A 25527-nucleotide genomic window follows, 5' to 3' on the forward strand; every position below is an offset into this window, starting at 1 on the left:
GCCAATGATGTGGTGTTGGCGGTCCAGGAGAGGTCCTCACTGATGTGAACCCCCAGGAATTTTGTGCTGCTCACTCTCTCCACAGCAGTACCATCAATTATCAGTGGCAGGTGTTGAGTGTGGCCCCTCTGAAAGTTGACAACAATCTCCTTTGTCTTGCCGACATTTAGCAGGAGGTTATTGTCTCTGCACCATTTTGTCAGCAGATCCACCTCTTCCCTGTAGTTGGTCTCATCGCCCTTGGTGATGAGACCCACCAGGGTTGTGTCGTCTGCAAATTTTACAAGGTGGTTTGTGCTGTGGATTGTTGTGCAGTCATGTGTCAGCAGGGTGAAGAGCAGCGGACTAAGCACACAGCCTTGGGGTGCCCCGGTGTTGAGAATGATTGTGTTTGAGGTGTTGTTGCCGGCTCGTACTGTTTGTGGTCTTTGGCTGAGGAAGTCCAGTAGCCAGTTGCAGATGGGGGTGTCAACACCCAGCTTGTCCAGTTTGCAAATGAGTTGCTGTGGTATTATTGTGTTAAATGCGGAGCTGAAGTCTATGAACAGCATTCTCACATATGCGTCCTTTTTGTCTAAGTGGGTGAGAGCTGGATGGAGAGCAGAACAAATGGCGTCCTCTGTCGATCGTTTGGGTCGGTATGCAAACTGAAGGGGGTCCAGGGTGGGGGGAAGGGTGGATTTGATGTGTGACATGACTAGCCGTTCAAAGCACTTCATGATGATGGGCGTTAGTGCTATGGGGCGGTAGTCATTGAAGCAGGATGGTGATGGTTTCTTTGGCACAGGGATTATAGTTGTAGCCTTGAAGCATGATGGGACGATGGCTTTCTCCAAGGACATGTTAAAGATGTCTGTGAAGACATCCTTAAGCTCTTCTGCGCAGTCCTTCAGCACACGGCCTGGGATATTGTCTGGACCCGCTGCTTTCCGTGGGTTGATGGTGGAGAGTGTCCTCTTCACGCTGGTAGTTACATCCTCAAGCAGTTTTCCAAACAAATGAGTAGAGGAAAGGTACTCCTCTCTTCTATTTGTCATATTTTTTACAACATAGCTACTGTACCCCATACAATATTAGACTAATAATTAGAATAAGACATCCATCCATCCATCTATCCATCCATCTCCTCTTGATCATCAGTCTGAACTGGTAACAGATTGGCACCAACTTTTGTAAACAACATATAATGCAACAAAAATTGCACATTTGATCTGTAAGCTGAGCTAAGCAAGCGTTTGACAGTTTATTAACTATTTTTGAAGAATATGTGAAAGTGAAGCTTTACTATTTATTAACCTTGAAGCCTAAATGTCATCCAATTCTGGAATGACCCGGAAAAGAGAGGCAGTCTACTTGAATTACACTAGTCATATATTGTACACTTAAAATTTTCTAATTTGGTCTGCAAGTATGCAGTTAGTTAGTGTACCTTCTACACTACACGTTCATGGTCTAGTAGAGTTACTGAAGTATACTACAAATAAACTTCAAGTGCACAACTTTTTGCTAAATGATAGCTATCAATATAGCGGCGGAGTAATCTCTGTCATGCTATTGTTGCGGCAGCACAGCATCCAAACGTCTCAGATGGCTCGACATGGCTAATTCACACGAACACAGCCAGAAACGAAAGAAATTAAACCTACTTTACCTGCGTTTGCCTGTGCAGAGTCTGTTGCCATGGGGACGGCACTCGGGGAGCCTCCGGCGCCGATCGGAAGCACGTGACACCGTCAACGGAGGGCTCCAAATTTAAAAAAGCTGCGGTGCCCGCGTGGGCATTCACAACAGAGGGGAACGGAATGTAACCGGAGGGGAACGACACCGCGGACAAAGTTTACGGCTGTAGAGCTGACTGCAGTAAGTTTAACGGTAGCTTTTTGCTGCCATGATAGGGAGCACCTGCTCCCAACTTAGGCTTTTGTGTTTGCTGCTAGCTTGTAATTGAACGAGCGCGAGCGCGTTAAGTTTGACCTTTTTTCGCTGTGAACGTTTCTAAAACCACTGTATGAAGCGTTTTCGTTGGTCCAGTGAACGTTGAAACAGTCCGGAGACCTTCGGGTAGGATGTGTCATGTGTGTCATCCAGGTGTTTTCCCGTAAATGACACTCAGGTGTTTTCAGCTGCGTCACAGCTGAGGTCATTTAGCTGCTCTTCACGCAGAGAAACGCAGCGGGGTTTGGATGCAGGTTTGGCGGGTACAGCTGTGTCTGAAGCGGGCATTCAGAGTCGTTGATCAAACCCTGAGTGGCAGGTGGTTTAGTCAACACAATGGCTTCTTTAGAGCTCATCACAGCTTTTCTAATGAGGTCTGTCACTTTATTGCCTTTAAAATTTAGTCTCGAGAATCTACTGGGGTCAAATGAAGGTCAAATCATAGCAGACCAGTAAACACTTGCATTAATGCTTGGTGATAAAGGTGGTTTGTTTGCTATATTTAGTCATCTTCAATCCATTTGACAGCTGACCTCCTCCCACCCCTCCGGAAAAGACAATGACCTGCACTCCTAAATCCAATGTTTACCCGGAGTTCTACAAACGCCAGGACTCCCATGACTGCTCTGACAGCGGCTACTCAGGCTTTTTCCAGAGCCCCCAGAGCATCAGCGGAGTCCACTGCTGTCCGCCGTCTCCAGCAGAGTTGAGTGAAACTCCCAAAGAGAACCTGAGGCTCCCCGACACTCCTAAAGAGAGGCCTGGAAAACCGGAGGAGTGCTCAGAGCGAGGCTCCGGGGAGACGCTGCGGCCCTCTGCTGGGAGCTGGTGTGAAACCCCCAGATCTTACAAAAGAGACTTCTCTTTGCGACACAGACTTCTCATGTGCAAACCCACCAAGGAGAAAAATGAGAGCGCCAGATCGCCGGCCTCCGGGAGGACTGGAGTCAGGTCTGAGAAGTTGCTCAGCTCGTCCTTTGACTCTTTAGAAATCGCCAGCGGCGGTTCATGGAGGACTTCAACACTGGAGCAGGACCTCCCTCTTTCAGGCAGAAAGCGCCGTCTGCTTTTCTCGCAGGCGAGGACATCCACTCTCAAAGATGGGAAACTCCCCGCCGGTCAACTCCCCACGTTTGACAGAGGTTCCTCCTTGATCGAGGAAGGTTTAAGTGGGAGCCTTTCTGCTTCAGATCAAAGTCAAACAGACACTCCGGGCTTTTGTGAAGCGCTGCTTGCTTTAGGTAGAGAACATTTTCAGTCTCCAGCAAACAGAGAGCCGAGCATCCTGTGTGACAGCTCAGGACTTTTGCCCACACCGTCATTTTTACAAACACCCAAATACTCCAGGTAGGTTCTGTTTTCTTTTGCTGTTAACATCTTCATGTTGAGCTTTCAGGTGTTATTCAGGAACCGTGTGCCTACATGTCTTTGGACCAGGTCTGCATGTGAAGACAGTGGGTTTGGCTCCCTCACACTTGATAAATCCCAGGAGTCCTTGGTTGACCACGATGGCTCCTTCCAGGAGCTGCTGCTCTCTGCTTCTAGAAGAAACCGGGAGACCCCGAACCCTACAGATGCACGTCAGCGCTCTCGTTTACCCCGTCAGCATAGGCTTTCTACTCTGAAAGAAGGTGGCTCTCAGTCAGAAGAAGAACTGCTGGACAGAAAGCACCGGCCCTGCTTTAGGTGCCTCAGCCACTGCCATGAAGATGAGGTTTTTGCTGAAGATGCCACCCCTTCTAGTGTCTCCTCTGCATTATGTAAATGTTTAAATACTCAAAGCTCTGCTCAACGTGACCACGCCCTGAAAGCCAATGCAGCTAAGTCAGAAAGTACGACCCCCTGTAATTCCTCCACGACCTCTCTCAGCGCGACCCCGCAGAACCTGTCTTTGACTCCGGCCCTGCAGCTCGTTCACAGCATGTGCCAGCAGAGGCTGCAGATGTCTGCAGGTCAAAGCCCGAGCCTGAAGGAGGAGCTGAAGTTCACTGCAGCACTGGTCAGGACGCCGCTGACGTTCAGGACCACCATGCCTCTGGCGGGGCTCATTGGCAGGAAGATGGGCCTGGGGAAGGTGGACATCCTCACAGAACTGAAGAAGAGGAACCTGAGCCACATCCTCGCTCTGATATTTGCCGAGCTGGACCCTGAAAGCGTTCACAGGTGATCATTTAGTATCTCCAACAAAACTCGATACTTAACTGTTGTAGTGCATGAATCTACCAGTCTGTTTATTTAAAGAGCAGCATCTTTACAAATTTTTGCATAATATAAGTTTCCATGGTAACCTGAAGATCAGACAGTAAAAATGATTATAAAATCGGATGACATGAAGGCGTTTGGTCCTCACAGACTTTAAAGCAGCATCATTTGAAAAGTTTCCACAGAACTAGACCTAAAAAATAAAAATAAAAAAATGAGTGAAGGTCCAAAAGCAGCTTTTTTCCCAGAGGAAACCTGCTAAGGTCTGTGGGTGGTTCTGGTGTCAGCTGGGACGGCAGCCGAAACTGGGCCACAACAAATTTGTCATAAGAAACACAACAGCACAGTACTTCATCATCCTCATCATCAAACCATTTAAAGCCAGCCAGCCAGTGAGTTCCTGAACACAAAAGTGTGTTTTGACACTGCTGTAGAGTAAAAAGCGATGCTAGGTTAAACTAATATACATTGATGTTGAATCTCTGATGAAGGCAGTACTTTGACTTTTTGCTATCATTGCTTTGACAGCATGGGTCAAGTGTGCAAAAGCTGGAATGAGATCATCCAGTGGGACAAGCAGGCGAGCATCAAGAGAAGAAACTACAGGAGTGAACTGGAGACTTCTTTGGAGGTAAACGTCGACGTGTTCCGACACTTGATGGACGTTATTTGGAATGCATTTGGAGTAAATCCTTCCACAGTGTTTAAATAGTTGGGATCAAATAAATATGTATACAGTGAAAACAAAATGACAGAAGGCTGAGGTCGAGCTGAGGGTTTTTGCTCTTTACATGCTGGTGTGACGTAACGACACAAAAACTGACATGAAGGAAAATATCTGGGAGGAACAAATGTCAATGTGAAAATAGTTGTCAGGTTTTTTTTCTGAAAGCATCACTCAGGTTTAGGATCTGAAAGGAGGCTGAGATGATGATGATGATGATGATGATGATGATGTTAGGGGACAGCTAACAGGTGTTTTTAGGGAAAAACGTTAAAGACGTTCAGAGGATTGATGGCGAGCCTTCAGGGGAAATGATGTTCAGGGAGAGCTACCAGCAGGAGGCACGCATGAAGATCACAGAACATTAGTGGGTGAAATGAAACTGAACGTGAAGATGGACGAGGATTCTGAGGCTGTCCTCCAGTCATAAAGAAGAGAAGATCTGGAGCTTTTACAGAGGAAATACAATTCAGAAAAATAAATACTACTGCTTGTTGTGTGGCATTCATCATCTCTAGATCTGCTAAATGTTTGTGAAAAATGCAAAGAAAGATAAAAGACCTCAGCTATAATTTGTAGATCTCGTTAGAGAAGAAGATAACTCTATGAATGATCACCAGGAGTCCTTCAGTTGTCTATGATCAACGAGAACAAAGTGAGGAGGAATTTCTATCACTTTTAGGAGAAAACGCCACAATTGGATCATCTAAGTTGGCTGGTTTTAGAGATAATGATGGTGACGCACGTTTACGTTCAGGATCACAAAGCCATCTTTGGTCCAGTACGGGAAATCTTTGTGACAGCCAAACCCAGATCAGGATCAGCATCAGATGGAATCAAAGGTCCAGAACTGAACTAGCTCAGGGTGGGGCGAACAAACATGGAAAACAAAATCAATGAAACTGCTTAGAAGTAACTTCAGATCCAAGTTCCTGCATGATGAAGTGAAAGAGCTCAGAAGATGCTTCAACTTGTCATGATGAATACTTCCGACTGCTGCTTTCTGGTCTAGTTTTTTTGGAACCGTTTTTGTCCAAGGTCTTAACACGGTGAAGGTTTTACAGTCGCCCTGGTTCCTGTTTGCTGTTGTGGTTCCGCTCTTTTGACTGGAGCCTACATGCTGGTTTCTTGCAGCTTGGCGCTGTCCATAACTCTGATGCTGAGACCAGAACTGCTCTGCTAAAGAGGTCCGCCTTAAAGACTCTCCAGGCCCAGTCCAGAACTTCAAGTTTCTGCACCCCACAGTTGGCTAACATCACTTTAACTCCATTGGAGCACAGCGGCCCTCAATCATCCGGCGGCAGCAAACAAGAGAAGTACATGGAGGCGAGTTTAGATGTGATGGTCTAGATCAGGAGTCTGCTAAAAAGTCAGTAAGTAGTAAAGTAAACTAACTCATTCACCAACAGTTGCTGGACGTATACATCACTCCTGACTGTGGTAGGCATAAATCTCCATCCACCAACCCTTCTGTGTTTACCAAAGTGGTATTTAGTTTTGAACAAATTCAAAGATTTCAATTTTGCCTCATAGTTGGAAAAATACAGTACAGGTCATTTGATGAGGTCTAATTAATTTCTAGTTCATTATACTTGTATATTTCTGCACCACAATAGTAAAATGAATGGGTGTTATTTTTATTATTACTGCTGACCTCACATTATACTACATTTGCTGCATTAAGTGGATTCTTTGTGGCACAGGGAGTCTTCTATTTTGAGAGGAAGTCATGTCAAATGTTATAAAGTTTCATATTTTGAAAAAAGGCTATTTATTTTTGTAGTTTTATTTATGTCAAAGAACAATAGTTCGTTTGATTGATCATGATAGTACCAAAAACATTAATGCAAAGCTGCAAATCGACCCCGACTGGATCTTTAAGTGTCGAAGAGCCAGTCGGGACGACTGGCTCTTCGACACTTAAAGATCCAGTCGGGGTCGATTTGTCACCCACTGAATCTATAAATATTGAAGTTTGCAGACCCCTGGACTAGATTCCTGATGATTCCTGAGTTATGAGACCCTCCTCGTCTACCTGTATACACCTGATCCATGACCAGGGTTAAAACGCCCGGATTCTGATTTAAAAATGGAGCAGTGAATATGCAGATGTGTTAAGAAACAATCTTGTGTTCCTTCAGATTGCCAAGACCTTGTTTCATGACGAGTGCCTCAGACCTTGTCCCAGATGCCAGCATCCTGCTCGGTGTCACGCTGTGAAAAGAGAAGGCGTGTGCAGCAGAGCGGACTGTTCCTTCCAGTTCTGCACATCCTGCTTGTGCACGTTTCATGGATCCAGAGAATGTGGCAGTCAGAGCGTGGGCCGTCGCAAAAAGGACACCATTGTTCCAGGAAGCGCCCAAAGCAAGCGAAATGTTAAGAGACTCTAGGGAGGGGTCCTTTTTTCTCTTTTTTCTTTTTTCTAACCCTCCTAATGCAAGCCACTTTTTTTGTCTTTTAATTGATGAGTCATGGGCAGTCGGGCTCTGTTTGTGCCGTTTAGCATGTGCTTGTACCTGTATGTAAAGTTTAAATATGTATTTTTTTTTCCTCTTCGATCCCATGTGCTTTTAATGAATGAATGTCATCCTCTAAATTGGTGGTTAAATATGCTGTTATTGTGTTTCCATACACACTGTATAAAGTATATTTTTGACGTTCCTTATTGGTTTTTATCATCGTCTTCAGATAATTCTTTTTTAAATAAATGTACATTTTTTATACTTCTGTGTCACGTTTTATTTATTGTCCTTAAATTTGTCATTGTTTGCTGCCATCTAGTGGTAAAGTATGTTAACTGCATCCATAAATTGACTCTTTTGGGGGGTGGGGGGGTCAGCATTTTGCATTTGAGTGCCTGTAATGTGACATTTGTGAGCTTACAATAAAGTTCTCTGGTGTTGAAGTGTACTGAAGTGGTTTCTCCTTGACTCTTTTGCCCTCTTTAGTCAAACTTCCACCAAGTGAGCCCCCCCCGCCCCGCCCCAGTGTTTTGAAGGAGTCCACCGCCATAGCAACCTGGAGTTTGTGTAATCCGACTTCAGTTGAGACTGCTTTGCTTTATTCTCCTCCTGAAAACTGAATAATGTGTGAAGTCTTTTCATCAGGTAAGCAAAATGCTTTTGCATTTATTTCAAACGGCAATATTTTGCTGACGTAAAGTTTGTTTCTCTTTTCTTTTTTTTGTGTCTCAAGACTTCTCTCATCTCAGTGCTGACAACTTTGTGAGTAATTCTTTTTTCATTTGTGACGTCGTGACCTGATCAGATTCAGCAGTTTGGCTTCATTCAGGATTTGAATATTCTCCACTTAGGAGAGCCGTCTGGCCTCAGATGACTTGCTGGTTCACTTCTTCAATGATTTCTTAAGTCTTAAGGTAATGTGGGCCTAATAGTCAGCACACGATAGTCACACCAAACGTTCACACCTCCATGTTCCTCCAGTCTTTTTCAGAGGATGTGCTGTACAACCGTGAGAGTGGACGGCTGGAGGTGCTGGACGGAGCGGCTGAACGTGTCTCCAGAGCCATCAGAACAGCTCTGCTGCGTACCAAATCCAAACTCCTCTCAGGCGACCCGTCAGTGCTGACCAACACCAGCCCAGTGGAGAACCACTACACCGTTTGTGTAGGATGCCGTTTGCTGGAAACCCATGGTTTGTTTTGGAGGTGGACATTTCTAAAGCCCTGTTGACATCTTTATTTTTTAAAGTGCCTGGACAGACAGCAAGGAATGCGGTGGATCACTAGAGAGAGGCTGCCCTTTTTCCTCCAGAGTGACTGCTTCTTTGAATACAAGTAAATCCACATCACTCTATTCAGATCTGTGGAACAATTACCATTCATGTTCACAGATCCACTCGTATTTCCTTTAATCAATAAACAAACCAACTTCATCAGGATTGATTAGGTGCATTTCAAAGAATCAAAAGAAAGAAAGGAATACATATATACCGGTATTTCAAATTTAGTTAGGATATTTAGTATGGGTGTAACGATTATTCAATGTAATCAATCTAATCGACATAATGTTATAAAATCATTTCAAAATGAAATAAATCAATTATAAGCAGGTTTATTTTACTATAACGTAAAAATGACCATCACAGCTGACAACACGCATGTGATGACATCAGCAAAAACTGATCAACCATCATTCCAGTCCAATGTGTGGAAACATTTTGAATTTATTAAGTCATGTGACCATCCAGTGTGGTAGAATGTTCTAAGAATTTTCTCTTTGGATTATTTGGATGTGGAAAAACAACAGTGGACTGAACTTTAAGAAACTAAAATGTGAATGGATTTGACATTCATTCTTGTTTACTTGTTTGTTTGGACACATTTAATTTACACTTGATTATCTTGAAGAAATTCCAGGAATGTGGAAAACTTGACCTGCACTGTTCAGTTCCAGGTATTTTTTCTCAGTCTATCTGGTTGAAGTTTTGGATAAAGATGTCCTGGATCCATTTTAGGTCAGAGAATCAGATCGTTTAAGATGAATTAATATAGAAAGTGAATCCAATCGTCAACCACAAATATGGAAATGAATTGTTATTAAAATGAAGCGTTACATCCCAAATAATAAAAAGTAATGAATTGATTGGAAAACTAAAAATGAAACAAAAAAAAACATAATAATGACAATTTACACACAATTGCATAGTTTTTTATGATGTTATTCATGTTCCAGAGTTACATTTACAGTAGGTATCTATCTGTCAGTCACTGAGACTGAAAGTTGTCCCACTTAAAACACTAAGAGAGGAAAAACACATTTTACTACCAAACACTTATTTTCTGCACCATTAAACAAATAAAATATGGAAAATCAAACCATGTGATCTCCTGGATTCTTTTGTTTTTATGATGAACATTGCAGACCAAATTCAGCTTCTTCACCAGGACCTTCAGGATCATGGACAGACCTTTTTGTAGTTTGACTGGAAACGTTTGACAGAAGTGCAGATTGGATCTTGTGATGCTGTACAACCTCTGGTCACTGCACTTTCTCCTCTTGAATCAGTCTAAATTTGGATTTTCATCCTGATCTCACCTGATATCTGAAGTTCAGTTTTTGCTGAGTGTTTTCTTTAGATTTCGTCATTAAACCTTCAGATGATTTATAATCATGAAGGACTTGTTTAGAATGAGTTTTGCCTTCGTCCTACAATGCTTTTACAAAGTGCTAGACAGTTCCTCCAGTTCAAATCTTTAGATGAATTTCCTATTTTTCCTGATGCAGAATCATAAGTTTCTGCTTCTGCGTCAGATGAACATCATCTTCATCATCACATAAAGGATGAGCTTAATCTGTTTGGCTGCTGAACTTGTTACCTGCTGAAAGCTTTTCCCATCAGGACTCTGGGCTTTTGTTCTTTGGTCAGGCGGTTTTAAAGCGGGTCTTTTTCAGACTTACAGCACACAAATGATTCTCTCCCTGATTAGTTAAAACTCAAATTTCATTTCATTCATAGTTTTTGTTGCTAAATTAGGAGAATTATGTTTATTCCTAATGTCCTTGAGTTTACCCTCATTTCTTCCTGACGTTGTGAACAGTAACCAACTCCAGCAGAACTGACACAGATCCCACACTTCAACCACAGACGAACTTCCTGAATCAAGATGTCCAGCTAATTTAGATACAGTCACTGAAATCTGTTTCATCTGCTTCCAGACTGGCTAAGCTTCTTCTTCAGAGTTATGTGACTTTGTGCAGCCGCCGCCGGAACAGAAACGCTCCACAAACTCCGCCCCCTCACCTTGATGGAGGAAACATCAGCCCCAGTGAGGCCTCTCTGTCACAAAGTCAAGGTCCTTACTAAACCCAAAATTTACACAATAATATTCACAGTTAATGTTTGCATCAAAACAATCTGTTTTTTCCATGTTGTGTGTCAGGATGCTCCTTTCCCCACTCCGTCCAGGAGGAATGTGTCGGTTCCCAGTCAGAGCAGGAGCGCCTCCTCCCTGACCTGGCTGCAGGGGTCAGGGAGGAGGCGCTCCTCAGGACGTCCTACCACCAAACACCAGATGACCTCCTGGATGGAGGCGGTAGTCAGGTGTCCAGCGATGCGCTCTATGCGATGGATGGTCAGAGCGCGGTGAACAAGGATGAGAGCAAAAGACACTGCACCAGTACAGAGAACGAAGGAGAAGAAGGTGCAGAACGAGATGAAAAGAATGAAGGAATAGTCAAACTTCCAGAAGAAGCCTCTGCTGTTTGTTGGCACTGTCGGGGTGACGGCAAGGCGGGCTTGGAGGAGTTCAAAGAGTTTCTACGAGGAACGCCAGCAGAGCATCTTCTCGAGCTCTGGATGGACATAGAGAGACTAAAGACGACATGCAGGGATCGAAAAGAGAGGCAAACACTTTTGTTTTCTGATTTCACACTACATTTAAAAGCATCTTTTGTTTCAGATTTACACAGTCAGCTAGAAACCATTTATAAAATGAAGGCAAGTTTATCCAATGCTCTATTCCAGGTATCTGGTCCTGATGAGAAGCCGGTACTTGCACTGCAGCAGTCTCACCAGTCTGAGGGCGGAGCTGCTCTCCAGACTAGGGCTGTCTACCTCCCCCTGCTGGACAGAGGAGAAACTACACGCAGCTCAGTCCAGCCTGACAGAGTCTCTGTTCTGCTACTGGTACTGAAAGAAGCCTGTCTATGCAAACGCATCTAAAACTATTACATTAACAGTCAGTTTTACTTATTTTATTCACAAGCAGGAGATAAATATTTTGTAAAGTAAAAATGTGTAAGGGCCAACCATTCAGCCTGCACTCTTTCGACCCCTGTAGTAACAATAAATGCAAATAAACTTTTTAAAGAAAACTTTTTTCAATAAAATAATTTTCATATATTCACATAAAACAGAAATAAATACATTTTTACAAAAAAACTGTGAATTAAAATTTGAAAACCAGAAATAAAAGAAATAAAAAGTCTGTCTGAGGGAATAAAAAGACTTGTCATGTGAACCCGGATTTATTGTTGACTCGCTGTAAACTTCTAAATGTAAATCATGTGAACAGGAAAACATCCCAAACAGTTTTCTTATTCAGAAGTAAAAAAATTCAAGTTTTAATTGTTTTATAGAAACAATTAATTTTGTTCTTCTCATTTGGTCCTAAAGTTTCTGAAGGTCAAGTAGCCACAGATTTACAACGGCTTATGACGTCAGTGTTTTTCAACCAGTGTGCCACTGCACACTAGTGTGCCGTGGGAAATTGCCCTCATTAACTGATCTAAAAACATTTTCCATCTCCAGGAAATCAGCTCTTTGTTCATCCAAACAGGCCCTGATAAAACACTGAGAAGTTAGGAATATGAAAGATGGTAAAATACTTTTTTCTTTGTGTTTATTTAATTCTATTAAAGACATTTTGATAATAATGACAGTACTTTATTTAACATAGTTTGGTTCGGGTTAAATATCCATTTATGTGAAATGTTTTTTCTTAACCAATCAAAAACTAATTTGGGATTTGAGTTTAGTGATGAAAAATTTATCAAATTAGGTTGAATTGCACTGAAATGCACAAAATGTTAATTTTCTTTTCATTTTCTCCTCTCAGGGCTCTTCGCTTCTGGACGTCCCAGCATGCTCAGCGGATTTCTATTTTGGAACAGAAGGCTGCAAACTGCTGTTCCATCCCTTTGTGGGTGGGCTGTGGGTCAGTGCCTGTCTTCCACCCTGTCCGCAGCTCGTACCTTTCTTCTACGACACCCCAGGTGTGCACCTCATAAGGGGGATGTTTCCTCTGTAGCTTCACGCCGTCATGGCTCCTTCTGTGAAACAGGCTTTAGTTACATTAAGTGATAAATGTATGTCATGTCGGTTTAATGTCATTCTCCGTATAGGTTTGCCTCTCATTTTCATTTAATTTAAATGTCTTTGCCAGCTATCCAGAAGGAGTCAGTTGCAGCGCCGCAAAGGACGCTCAGAGATGCTGAAGGCTCTCTGTGTGGAGTTTTACGCCGGCTTCTACTTCACACGCTTCTGTGAGCAGTCTGGAAACCAGGTACAGTCAGCTGGAAACCAGGTACAATCAGCTAGAAACCAGGTACAGTCCGTTAGAAACCAGGTACAGTCATCTAGAAACCAGGTACAGTCATCTAGAAACCAGGTACAGTCAGCTGGAAACCAGGTACAGTCAGCTGGAAACCAGGTACAGTCAGCTGGAAACTAGGTACAGTCAGCTGGAAACCAGGTACAGTCAGCTGGAAACCAGGTACAGTCAGCTGGAAACCAGGTACAGTCAGCTGGAAACCAGGTACAGTCAGCTGGAAACCAGGTACAGTCAGCTGAAAACCAGGTACAGTCATCTAGAAACCAGGTACAGTCGTCTGGAAACCAGATAAAGTCAGCTGGATACCAGGTACAGTCAGCTGAAAACCAGGTACAGTCATCAAGAAACCAGGTACATTTAGCTATAAACCAGGTACAGTCAGCTAGAAACCAGGTACAGTCAGCTAGAAATTAGGTACAGTAGTCTAGAAACCAGATACAGTCAGCTAGAAACCAGGTACAGCCGACTAGAGAACAGGTACAGTCGTCTAGAAACCAGGTGCAGTCAGCTAGAGACCAGGTGCAGTCAGCTAGAGACCAGGTACAGTCGTCTAAAAACCAGGTACAGTCGTCTAAAAACCAGGTACAGTCAGCTAGAAACCATGTACAGCCGTCTAGAGAACAGGTACAGTCGTCTAGAAAACCAGGTGCAGTCGTCTAGAAACCAGGTGCAGTCGTCTAGAAACCAGGTACAGTCAGCTAGAGACCAGGTGCAGTCAGCTAGAGACCAGGTGCAGTCAGCTAGAGACCAGGAACAGTCGTCTAGAAACCAGGTACAGTCGTCTAGAAACTAGGTACAGTTGTCTAAAAACCAGGTACAGTTGTCTAAAAACCAGGTACAGTTGTCTAAAAACCAGGTACAGTCGTCTAGAAACCAGGTACAGTCGTCTAGAAACCAGGAACAGTCCTCTAGAAACCAGGTGCAGTCGTCTAGAAACCAGGTGCAGTCGTCTAGAAACCAGGAGCAGTCGTCTAGAAACCAGGTGCAGTCGTCTAGAAACCAGGTGCAGTCGTCTAGAAACCAGGTGCAGTCGTCTAGAGACCAGGTGCAGTCAGCTAGAGACCAGGAACAGTCGTCTAGAAACCAGGTACAGTCGTCTAGAAACTAGGTACAGTTGTCTAAAAACCAGGTACAGTTGTCTAAAAACCAGGTACAGTTGTCTAAAAACCAGGTACAGTCGTCTAGAAACCAGGTACAGTCGTCTAGAAACCAGGAACAGTCCTCTAGAAACCAGGTGCAGTCGTCTAGAAACCAGGTGCAGTCGTCTAGAAACCAGGAACAGTCGTCTAGAAACCAGGTGCAGTCGTCTAGAAACCAGGAGCAGTCGTCTAGAAACCAGGTGCAGTCGTCTAGAAACCAGGTGCAGTCGTCTAGAGACCAGGTGCAGTCAGCTAGAGACCAGGAACAGTCGTCTAGAAACCAGGTACAGTCGTCTAGAAACTAGGTACAGTTGTCTAAAAACCAGGTACAGTTGTCTAAAAACCAGGTACAGTTGTCTAAAAACCAGGTACAGTCGTCTAAAAACCAGGTACAGTCGTCTAGAAACCAGGTACAGTCGTCTAGAAACCAGGTACAGTCCTCTAGAAACCAGGTGCAGTCGTCTAGAAACCAGGTGCAGTCGTCTAGAAACCAGGAACAGTCGTCTAGAAACCAGGTGCAGTCGTCTAGAAACAAGGTGCAGTCGTCTAGAAACCAGGAACAGTCGTCTAGAAACCAGGTGCAGTTGTCTAGAAACCAGGAACAGTCGTCTAGAAACCAGGTGCAGTCGTCTAGAAACCAGGTGCAGTCGTCTAGAAACCAGGTACAGTCGTCTAGAAACCAGGTGCAGTCAGCTAGAGACCAGGAACAGTCGTCTAGAAACCAGGTGCAGTCAGCTAGAGACCATGTACAGCATGCCTGTCTGTTCTCCTGTATTCTTGGACGGTCTGTTTAACCCGCGGTTCCTTTGGGGCTCCTGCCTAAAGACATCACATCTGTTAACACAGTAAACCAAAACACTTTCAGACTCTCTTTGAAGGTCTGCAAGTTAAAACACTTCATCCCAAAAATGTGGTTCTTGTGTGTTTTTTCTGGAAAACAGAGGTTTTCCTGGTGCGTGTCAGCTCTGTCCCATCTCCAAGTATTCTATCAGATGTTTTTTACAGCACTTTTGAGCCTGTTTACATTTGACTCCTTAGATCCAGGTTTGGCTCATGTTGAAGGTCTTCTGAGATGATCTAGTTTACAATTATGTGACTTTTTACTGACAGAGTTCAATAGAAAAGAGCACAGCCAAGTTTAATACAGCAAACTGACTCAAAGAGAAACATCTGAAAGAAGAGAGCACTGACTATAAGTTGGCTTTATTTATAACAAAACAAGCTTCTTCTGTTCAAATCAATAGAATAATATTTTTCATACATTTCATGTAGCAAATGTTGGTGCAGACAGTTCTGCTGTTGTAAGATAATGAGGAGTGTTTGTGATGTCACAGCGGTGGATCAACGCCATTTACTTCTGGACGGACCTGCAGCACTTCCACCAGCTGTTCTACCAGGAAGGACTGGACCCTTTCACAGTACAGAGAGAGGCCCAGGTCTGAACATACTAACATACACACACACGCATGACCTGAGCACTGGGGGAATGAAAAGTTTCAGAGGTCTGAAGTTGTCAGGAACAACATGACCTGCAGTCAGACAAGCATTTTGTCTTTAAACATTTAGAGAATCTTCTCTCGGCCTTGAAGGCGGCACACTGTAGCCGTGTGTCGGATGGTAATGAACGGGACTGTGGCTTTCTGCAGAGAGGCTTCGCTGCTTCTCCTCTTCCTCTGATGTGGGCTCCTTTTCTCTGCAGCTTCTGAACTTCACTTACGTCTTCAGCTTGGCCAGAAGGAGCCTTGGTGTAGATGAGGAGATCAGGAGGGAGGTGCATCACAGACTGCGGCCTGCCTTCGAGGAGCTGTTTGACAGGGTTGAGGAGCATGTGCTGAACATCCTGCAGGAGGCATGGACACAGCTGCTCCGCAGAGACGAAGAGTCCTTCCAGCAGGTCAGTGCTGAACAATAGACAGATCCTTTGCTTCCTCCCGTGTGGAGGAAATGAGATCCTTTTGAAGGCATGAAGATCCAGATCTTGAGAATGTAAACAAAACGTTCTCGATTTGATGAGCAGGTAAACACAAACACAAATAAATTCACGCTGACGTGTTTGATTTGATCACAGGTTTTAAGCAAAGTCCTGTTTCACCTCAGATCCCAAAACAGAAAATTTAGAAAACAACTGAGTAGATGAATGATCTGTGTGTGTTTAGGTGTGTGTGCAGGAGGTGGTGCGCTGCATCAACAGTGAGGAATACCAGGAGCTGCAGAGTCTAAACAAGGAGTCGGAGCGCCGCAAGAACGAGGTCTGCCATGTTGGAGCAACATTTACAAGCTTTTGGTCACTCATGAGGCGTGATGGTGTGAACCTCCTCCTGTTGTCCTTCCACAGGTGGAGCATTGCAGCTCCAACCTTTTTCCTTTGCCTGCCACGTTTTTTAACGACTCAAATCCCTCCCAAGCTCTTGGCTTATGGGCCTGTGTGCCTCCAAGTTACCGTGGTTACCGTTTGAGTTTCTTAATGGATGAGCGTCAGGAGCTGATCCACTTCATGTCTTTCTTACGAGACCATGAGGCCAGGTAACCTTCTACAGACCATCCTCATCTAACTGAAGTCCTGGTTTGTGGAAGATCCTCATTGTTCCTGGCTGTGTTTTGTAAAGTGTCCACTTGATGTGCTGGCTGGATATGGAGCAGTTCCAGACGAGTCCTCAGAAGGAAGCCATCCTCCGACAGGAGAGGTGGCAACGTCTTGCTTCCAAGTATCTCAATGAGGAGTACTTCTTTGGAGCCGGCAGCCCTGCCACAGGAGAGCAACAGCAGCAGGTCCCTTCCTCTCAGATCTAATAGCAGAACTTTCAATCCACGGGTGTGCCCCTCTGATTTGACGAGACGGGAGTGGAAACAGGCAGCTGGAGATGACAGGATCTGCCCTCCATCAGAGGCGCAGGGTCCAGATTTGATAAAAAGCTCCAGAACTCCAGCTTTTGGCATCCAGCAGACTTGACGCTGACAGCAGCACGATGGTGGGGGATCTGGGACGAGGAGAGATGGCTGGAATTAAGTAGGATAGAGAGCAATGTGGTTTGAATTCAGAAAGACAAAAGACATCAGCTCCAGCAACAATAAAAAAATTTTTTTAAGAGGATTTTGGACAAAGATGAAGTTTAGAGCGGCTGCTTGGGGTGGAGATGGGATGGAGAGATGTAACAGGGGCACCAGAGTGGGCTGCTTCCTGCCAAACTCATTCATCACCTCAGTGTTGATTCCTGCAGAATTGATCCCATCTCATCAAAATCCTTCATGTTTGACATTTGTAAAGCTGTTGGAGGATCTGGGTCATCTTCAGCAGATTCTGTCCCGGCAGCCTTGGCTCCGGCAGCTTTTGTGTGCAGGGACTGACAGATTTACTGCCCCGGCTCCTCGCACTCTGTCATCCAGCCGCAGTCCTTTCATCTCCACTGCACTGCCACAACTGTGTCTCATTTCCAGCGTGCACATGTGTGCAGAGAGACTGAACACATGAAGAAGACAGAAAAAGCAGTAATGACAGAAAGCAACCCAGAAAGAATCTGTAGGAAGGATTTGGAGTGCAGCAGGAGTCTGGACAGAACTCCACCACTCTCTGCAGGCCTGTGCACAGGTCACCACAGCATTCATGCGTGTGTGTGTGTGTGTGTGTGTGTGTAGATTGTGCGTTTGGCGGGAGGACCAGAGCGTCTGCAGTCCCAATGTTTGCCAAACGCAGCCATCCAGGAGATCCAGGACATAGTCAGGAACCACATCGAGGAAACCTGGCTGCCTTCGTTTCTGGCCACGCCAGAATTCACCAAGCGCCAAAAAGACAAAGTGAAGGTACAGCAGCTGTAGGTGGTTATTTGAAACGTTCACAAATTCAAATCAAATTGGCATTAACATGTAAACAATGGAGTCTTTAACGAGGCTAAATCTGGGCAGAGGGTGAGTCATTTTCACAGACCTGACACAGTTCCCTGAGGACTCCGTCAGTCCCCAAAAGATCTGATCAACAAAAATGTCCAACAAATGTGGACATTTTTATCTCCGAAAGTTCATTCTTTTCACTTTCTGCTCACGAGGAAAACAAAGACGTTCATGGATCTATGTGTCTGACAGTGGATGCATCAGAATAGAGCAGAGCAGGGAGCTCTTAGCCCCGCCCAGCGTATTTTCTAGGTCACAAATATGATCTTTTTCAAACACATTTTTTCGTCTGCTCCTGATTCACAACAATATGATTAAAGAAACACTCAGAAATGCAATTTTGAGCTTAATTTTCTTCATAAATGTCCTCCATCATCAGAAAAATACCACAAAAACATGTAATTAGAGGGTCTTTCAGAGGGTCTTTAAGTATTTCTTTCTTTTTAAATCCCAGTTTTACTTTTTGATGCCGTTTTGTCAACAAAGATGCAATTTTACTTAAATTCCTTCAAATAAATTGTTTGCCTTTGCAGTGGGCGGAGAACCTCTGGTCTTGGTCAGAAAAGCCCCTAAAGGCTTTGCTGCTGCAGTTTTAGCTCCGCTGCTTCAGCTCATTTAGTTATCAAGTTTACCACTCGTGGCGACACGCGTCTCATCAAGTAATGAGAGAAAGACGCCGTGTAGGGTTTCCCTCTGGGGGAGGCGGGTGCAAATGTGGGAAGGGTGTTTATCAGGTGAAGAGAGAGCCGAGACGAGACTGAAGATGAAAAGAAGAGCGTGACCCCTGACCTCTGTCTGTGTCAGCTGCAGGGAGCGGACCGCCTTTCGCAGCACGTCCGCCATCGACGCCAAACCAGGAGGGAAGCCAGTGAGGTAAGCAGCCGTCCTCCAGGGAAGCTGGATATTTTCAGCTGAGAGGCTGTGCATTTCCTGGCCTGACAGCGTGTGTGATTTTGTTCACAACTTGGCTTCCAGCGCTGGCTTTGTCAAACACCACTTTGGCCTTGAGGTTAGTTATCCCAAATTGGATCCAGGAGAAATAAGATTAGAGCATCAACTTAACTGAAGTCAGTTTCATAACAGAGTTTGAGGTGTTTTCCTCCACAGAGCAGCTGGGATATAAAACATGAATGCTTGAGGCAGGATGATTACAGGAAGGAGCTCCGTTCAGTCCATGACTCTCATCTTTGACATCATTATGTTGTCATTGGAAAGTAACATGTTTTCTCCAGAATCATCTCAGTCTCTGTGACTTCAACCTGCAGCTCGTAGATCACAGATGACACTGTAATCCTTCACTCCGACAAAGAACAAAAACTGGAGGTTCAGTCCGTCCACAGTAGGTTGTCACGCGTCTCTGCAGGCCCAGGGGATGAGGATGAGCGCCTCCACAGAGATCCGACAGGTCCTCCTCCATCCCTCAAGCTGTCAGCAGTTCCTCAACTTCGTCTCTCTGAAGGGAGACTTCCTGGAAAATGACGTGCGTTTCTGGCTGGAGGTGCAGCGCTACAAGGTGAGGCGATGACGATTACACGTCCTCCATCCTGCTCCGTTTGTTATTGCGAATACCAAAGGGTATTTTCTTCATTCCTTATGTCCCACAGGACCTCTGTCACTCCCACAGCGACGAGGCCACCATCCAGCAGAAGATCTCCATCATCATCAGCTGCTTCATCAACTCCTCCATGCCGCCTGCGCTGCAGATCGACATTCCTCCTGATCAGGCCCAGCGCATCCTGGAGGAGCGTCACCAGCTGGGCCCATACATCTTCAGAGAGGCGCAGGTGCTGCTGCAGAGCCGACACCCTGCACGTCTGCAAACACGGGTTCTTCATCACGTCTGCATCTTCACGCAGATGTCAGTCTTCAACGAGCTGATGACCGTGTGGCCCGAGTTTCAAGACTTCAGAAGCAGCGTTGGGGAGGAGCAGCTGCTGTCTGTGCTGGAGCAGAAACGAGCCGGTCACAGAGCCAGAGTGAGGAGGCAGAGGAGGAAAGAGGAGGAGGAGGAGGAGGAAGAGAGGAGAACCCAGGTGAGGAAGAGGAGAGTTCCCTGTCGTAATGTGGTCTATTTTTTGAAGCAAATGTCCGTTTAAGACAGTCTGTCTGTGCAGGAGCTGAAGCTCCAAGAGCTGAGTCTTCTAGAAGAGGCAGACTATGAAGACAAAGAGGAAGGAGTTGGAAAAGAGTCGCTGAGAAGACCGAGCAGAGCGCAGCTGATGGAAACACGGCCGGTGGGGAGCTTCTTCTTTAACCCTTTTGGTTCCAAAATGTAGCATCTGCTTGAAAGCAAAAACACAAGTGATTATTTTTCATAGCTGGAAATAAATTCAGGCGTCAAGGGGTTAAAGATGGCTGCAGATCTGTAACCAATAGATGCTCTTTAGAGGGACTCGAACTAGGCCAGAAACCAGGTTCTCTTTGGCGCTACGCAGAAAGGGTCAAACTAATTCACACCAGTTCATCACGTTTGATGGTTTCCTAATACTAGCCTGGATAAATGACCTGCAGAGTGCATGAAGGGTTCTCCCCATACGGAACAAGCAGAGGGCCACAGTGGGGAATTGAACCTGCAGCAGAAGCAGACGGTCAGATCTGCTGACCCAAAGACTTCACGTTCCTGTGTTCTTTGTGTGTTCTCCTTCAGTTGCTGTGGTCGTACTCCAAGTACATGGCAGGTCTGCAGAAGGAGGAGGTGCTGCTGAGGAGACAAAGTCAGCTGGAGGCCTCCTCCTCCACATCTGCAGGAGCTTCTGACTGATCCGTTCGGACCTCTGCAGTAAGTGAAGGACCCCCTGCTGGCACCTGTTCAGCAGACATCCGTTTGTGTGGGAAAAGATGAAGATGATGAAGATGTTTGATTTGGTCGTAAAACAACAATAAATGGAAACTGTGTTCTGAATGCTAATGAAAGTGGATTCATGCAGAAATTCAGCTGTCATGTTTCTGAGGTGTCTTTGAAAGGAGTCACGCGTGAAGCTGAACTCACCCTCATGTCAGAGGGCGACGTCTGCTGCCGCCAGAACTCCAGGAGAGCAAACCGAGAGAAGTGCCACGGATACCCTGAAGAAGAGCTTCAGGGTATCCGTGTTCTCAGAAACACTTTGACTGACATGATTTCCTCATGAAAGATTCATTCAGAAGGGCCATGGAATCAGAGATGAATGACCTCCTGTCGCAGCTCAAGCCCCTCCCCCTCCCTCCATGAAGGTCATGAGGATCAGTGTGAGAACTCAGCAGATTTAGGAGCTCCTTATGCTATCCTGTGACCCCACCCTCACATTGACGTGTTCTCCCTACCATGACAAAGGTGGATAAAGGTCGAAAGATTTCATGTAATCCATGGACACCAGTGAAGATCACAAATCATTGAAGAAAAAAGGTTCAGCGCCCTGTCTAGTGGGTCTAGATGACCCAACGTTAAAGTGCCTAGGATAGCACAAGGGTTAAGGGTGTATTCAGACTGGACACATTTGCTTTGCCTAAAGAGAATCCCAGTTTTTTCCCCTCGATCTGGAACATGGTTTCAGTCTGAATACACCCAACCGGACCCTGGTCCGGGACCAAGAACCGTTCTTGGACCCATCTTTGGAGGTGGACTCTGTTCGTTTCCAGTCGGACTGAGCCTTGGTTCCCTCTGAACAGCTGTACCAGAACGGCCCCCTAAGCAGCACTCGGGTTCTCTTGGCCAGGCTGTCAAACCCGACCTAAGAAACTTGGGTGTCATTTTTGACAAAGATGTCGCTGGAGCAGCACTGCAGATAGCTGAACAAGAACTGTTTCTTCCAGTTGAGGAGCATTACTAAGCTCAGGAAAACTGTCATATGAAGATCTTGAACTTCTTATTTATTTAGCTAATATTTTAGCAAGCTATGAGTTTCAGCTAACAGCATTCACTGCATCATCACAGGTAATGCTATAGACCTACTTTTTTTGGCCCAGAGGCAAACTTTATGTTTGTTTGGTAAAATTAACGTCCATCTCCTACAGGAGTGAAACAATGCACTGATTCTTCTGACATTTGGAGTCAGACAGCCAGAGACGTGTTATGTGTGTGTTATGGAGGAAAAAATGACAACACAAACCAAAGGATTTCTGCATCCATTTAATAAGATTTTCTCTGTTCATATATTATAGATTTATAAAGGCATAGACTTGTAGAGACATAGAAAAGGCATCTTGTTTGGCTTCAGTCCATGAATATCTTACATACTCTAAAAACGTTTGGGTCATCAGCTGGTTTCTCTAGTGTCCATCAACATATAGCATTGCACTTCACATTGGCATGAGACGATGCAGAATGTAAACACGAGCTGGGGGTGCGGAGTGAGGCGCTGCAGACGTTTCTGCTGTCGTCTGGAGGCTCCGCAACCACAGCAGCCCAACTGAACTGCAACAAATGGGAGTAGTGTTGTGTCTGAACAGGACTAAAACACATTCTGATAAGTTGGTCGTTTCAAAAGATATGTTTCCTATGAATTCTCCACATCTGAAGAGAATGACAACACTCAGGGTACTTAAGGCTTAATTTGTGTTAAAAAAAAGGTCTTTGAATCTGAGAGCCGCAGAGTTTACGGGTGGAATCCGATGTGTAAGGCTTTGTTCTTCACCATGATGAATCTCCTCACAAACACCTTGGCAAAAGGCGGGTCCACCAGGTAGCGGTAAGACTTTGTGACGGACGGTGGCGACTCTGCCAGAGCGACTGGGGGCTGCAGCTGCAAGGCGGCGGGCGAGGGCGACAGGAACTGCGAGGCTCTGGTCACATAATCCAGCAGCCGCTGATACTGCTGCTCTGACAGACGCTCACGGACGCCATCCCCCTGACAGGAACAGAGGATGGTTACAGCTACAGCTACAGACCCTGACCAGCCGCCATGATGGAGGCTGGCCATGAGGTCGTCATGGTTTTGCTCTTTTTTCCCCACACAACTTAAAGATAACAGAGACCATCGGTCCTCCACGGTCTGGTCATGAGGAAAACCCATTTAGACTAGAATGATCCGTTACCCGTCTGTCATTCCTAAACTGACTTGTCCTCAGATGAAAACAGGAACAATTATGGTTTAAAGTCTCACCTCAGAGTTGCTGGTTAACGTCTGCTGCTGTAACGTGAGCGTGAGCTGATCCGGCTCTTCTGGTTCCTGCTGACACTCCACCTGAAGACAACGGACGGATGGACGTCAACCTGACGGTCCAAAGAACCTTCTGTCCTTTTCTGTGAGGTTACTCACCTCTGTGATGGGAAAGGCCTGCTGCTGCGTGTCTTCACTGATGCTCACCACGAACAGCACCTCCGAGGTGAGCAGCAGGCAGCCGGCGTGCTCCTGACCCGACCCGCTCACAATGGTCACTTCCAGGGCCATGTGGAGCTCAGTCCGTCCCAGAGACTGCAGCATCTTCCTGCAGGACACAAGCTGTTACTCATTCTACTGGTCCGATTCACCATTCCTGCTCTGCTACCTTTTAACATGTTCTTGCTAATCCTCATTTTTTCCCTCCAGTGCAGGTTATTCAGGTTACACTGACCAATCAGCTGGCTTCAATCAAAGTCTGTGGTCTCAGGTCCAATGTTTGAAGCCTTTGACAGATTTGGTGTAGCTGCCTTTCAAGTGGTAGAAGGGTGTGGTACAACGAGATCAGTCCTGATTGGCGGGAGTGGTCGCCATAGAAACAATTACTCAGACTGTCTTAGAGCAATCCCTGCTCCAACATGGCGGTATTCGTGTTGCAAAAAAAGTCCTTTTCTGTGGGTGTCATCACACTGACTCAGTCCGGTTCTAATATGTAAAATGGAAAGAACTTTTCATGCTAACCAGACTCTTGGTTGGGATTTCAAAAACGGTTCAATTAGTGATTTCCTTAAAGCTGCAGTGGAGAGTAAAACGGAATTAAAACATTGGAAATCATGTGACCTTTATCATCTTTGTTGACATTTCATCTAGTTAGCATCACCTGTTGTTGGGAAGGACTCAGAAGGTCTCATAGTTTGAGCAGACGGCTCATGAAGACGTTTTAAGGGGGGGGCCAGTATGGCTGCCATGTGTGGGATCAAGATGAAACTTTTTTCATAAACTAAACACCAGAAATGGGGGGGGGGGTTATGAGAGAAGAGAACATCACACTCTGGAGGCAGACCAAGAAAAGTACACATTCAAGAATATGTGCCCCCCCCCACAGAAGAGCCCAGCTAACAGCAGGAAATGAGAAGCAGGAGTGGGGAGCGGCTGAGTTCCTACCAGACATATTTCAGGTGACTGTTTGGAGACAGAGCAAACTTTTCCTCTGCAGGCTGGTAGAGCTGCTTGGGAAGCTGCCACAGGCCGGCTCCATGGAGGATCCCTGCAGGAGCAAAGGCATCAGCATCAGCAAACCCCCATGGCTGCTGCAGCGTGCAGGGGCGACATGTCAGAGCCTGGGGGGGTCTGCTCTGGCATACAGCGACTCCCCTGGTTGGTAGTTTATTTGCTGTAACCGAGACACACACCGACCCAACTCCCCACCGCTGTAATCTACCCCCAATAAAACACAGAGTGGCTCCAGAAGGGCTGAACTTCCTCTGTGAGTGTGAGTGTTGGGGGGGGGGTCCTTCAGCAGCTCTCTCCTGGGTCGTAGTTCAATAACCACTTGGCCTCTGCCTGAAGCTGAGATGAGTGAAGTTGGGGGGGGGGTCTGCAGACTGATGGATTGATAATTGCCCCAACAGTTGATGCATGTGTGCGTTTATTGTGGCTCCAGGCTCTTTGGGTTCTGTTAGGCTCCTTCTGCAGCTCTGATGGTTGAATGTGAGGAAATCACAGGTGGTCACAGTTTAGGTTTGGAAGTACTGTCAGTACTGTGGATGGGAAACACTGCACTAAGACGTGAGGCTGTTGCTATGGAGACAGACTGACGTTCTGTTCTGCGGCTTCATCCAGTTCGTCTCTCCACAGAAAGTCAACGTTTGTCTGAATGTAATGATGGAGAAGAAGGCTTAAACGGGAACTCACCGTATCCAGTCTGGGACACCAGTTCAGCTGCTCCCCCGATGGGCTTGGTGAAAACTCCCACAATGCCTTTCCCCACTCCAGAGATGACCCCCTTGGCTTTGGTCCCGGCTGAACTCTGAGACTCACAGTTCCTCTGGAAGTTCTGCATTGGCTGGTCCACGATGCCAGCAATGGCTCCTGAGAGCAGCACCAAGACCGGATCAACTTTGTGACATCACGCCCAGCGTGGTTCTCCTTAACCCTTGTGCTATCCTAGGCACATTAACATTGGTAGTTGGGTCATCTAGACCCACTAGACAGAGCTCTGAACCATTTTTCTTCAATGATTTGTGATCTTCACTGGTGTCCATGGATTACATGAAATCTTTCCACCTTTATCCACCTTTGTCATGGTAGGGAGAACACGTCAATGTAAGGCGGGGTCATCTAAGATAGCACAAGGGTTAAACTACATTCACATCGCCCTCGGCAACATGCGTTCAAGGAACAGCTTTTAATGAAAAGTCGATTTAAATGTGCGTTTCAGGCTTCTGCTGTAATAACTACACAAGTTTTAGGTCAGTTCTCGGGGTCTACGTA

At 45.6% G+C, this 25527-nt stretch overlaps 4 protein-coding genes across 9 annotated transcripts in view; 2 read left to right on the forward strand and 2 right to left on the reverse strand.

The window, feature by feature from the left end:
* The window catches only part of spag1 (sperm associated antigen 1), a 25216-nt gene extending 23275 nt beyond the window's left edge, over positions 1-1941 (reverse strand). For both annotated transcript variants that reach the window (XM_020709942.2, XM_004077699.4), the window contains exon 1: positions 1652-1941. The gene's annotated coding sequence lies outside the window, so the exon portion shown is untranslated. The remainder of the gene's footprint in view (positions 1-1651) is intronic.
* rgs22 (regulator of G protein signaling 22) lies at positions 1772-20867 on the forward strand. 2 transcript variants are annotated; one of them, XM_020709946.2, is made up of 23 exons: positions 1772-1860; positions 7810-7968; positions 8057-8085; positions 8175-8237; positions 8305-8487; positions 8572-8657; positions 10540-10676; positions 10764-11226; positions 11348-11509; positions 12441-12597; positions 12768-12887; positions 15409-15510; positions 15774-15968; positions 16231-16323; positions 16410-16597; positions 16681-16843; positions 17708-17872; positions 18764-18832; positions 19323-19472; positions 19564-19743; positions 19816-19992; positions 20074-20193; positions 20607-20867. In XM_020709946.2, exons 2-23 carry the CDS (start codon positions 7947-7949, stop codon positions 20718-20720), a joined length of 3138 nt encoding a protein of 1045 aa, XP_020565605.2. In that variant the 5' UTR covers positions 1772-1860; positions 7810-7946; the 3' UTR covers positions 20721-20867. The 2 variants fall into 2 exon arrangements, with proteins under 2 accessions (XP_020565605.2, XP_020565606.2); XM_020709947.2 differs by having other exon boundaries at positions 18770-18832.
* fbxo43 (F-box protein 43) lies at positions 2219-7584 on the forward strand. Of its 2 annotated transcripts, XM_023964045.1 has the most exons (6): positions 2219-2309; positions 2464-3282; positions 3373-4098; positions 4666-4768; positions 5996-6187; positions 7003-7584. In XM_023964045.1, the coding sequence occupies exons 2-6, from the start codon at positions 2495-2497 to the stop codon at positions 7249-7251; spliced, it is 2058 nt and encodes a 685-aa protein (XP_023819813.1). In that variant the 5' UTR covers positions 2219-2309; positions 2464-2494; the 3' UTR covers positions 7252-7584. The 2 variants fall into 2 exon arrangements, with proteins under 2 accessions (XP_023819813.1, XP_023819814.1); XM_023964046.1 differs by lacking the exon at positions 2219-2309 and having other exon boundaries at positions 2316-3282.
* A 1182-nt stretch (positions 20868-22049) lies between the features above and the next one.
* The window catches only part of vps13b (vacuolar protein sorting 13 homolog B), a 318686-nt gene continuing 315208 nt past the window's right edge, over positions 22050-25527 (reverse strand). For 2 of the 3 annotated variants that reach the window (XM_023964361.1, XM_023964362.1), the window contains exons 64-68: positions 24949-25125; positions 24199-24301; positions 23194-23362; positions 23038-23118; positions 22050-22782 (exon numbers count right to left, since the gene is read on the reverse strand). In XM_023964361.1, coding sequence (XP_023820129.1) covers positions 22531-22782; positions 23038-23118; positions 23194-23362; positions 24199-24301; positions 24949-25125 — 782 coding nt within the window. In that variant the 3' untranslated portion in view covers positions 22050-22530. Of the gene's footprint in view, positions 22783-23037; positions 23119-23193; positions 23363-23914; positions 24035-24198; positions 24302-24948; positions 25126-25527 lie in introns of those variants that run through there. The other variant, XR_002874967.1, reaches the window with a different exon arrangement.

Source organism: Oryzias latipes, chromosome 16 (genome assembly GCF_002234675.1).
Source record: "Oryzias latipes chromosome 16, ASM223467v1".
NCBI classification, from domain to species: domain Eukaryota; kingdom Metazoa; phylum Chordata; class Actinopteri; order Beloniformes; family Adrianichthyidae; genus Oryzias; species Oryzias latipes.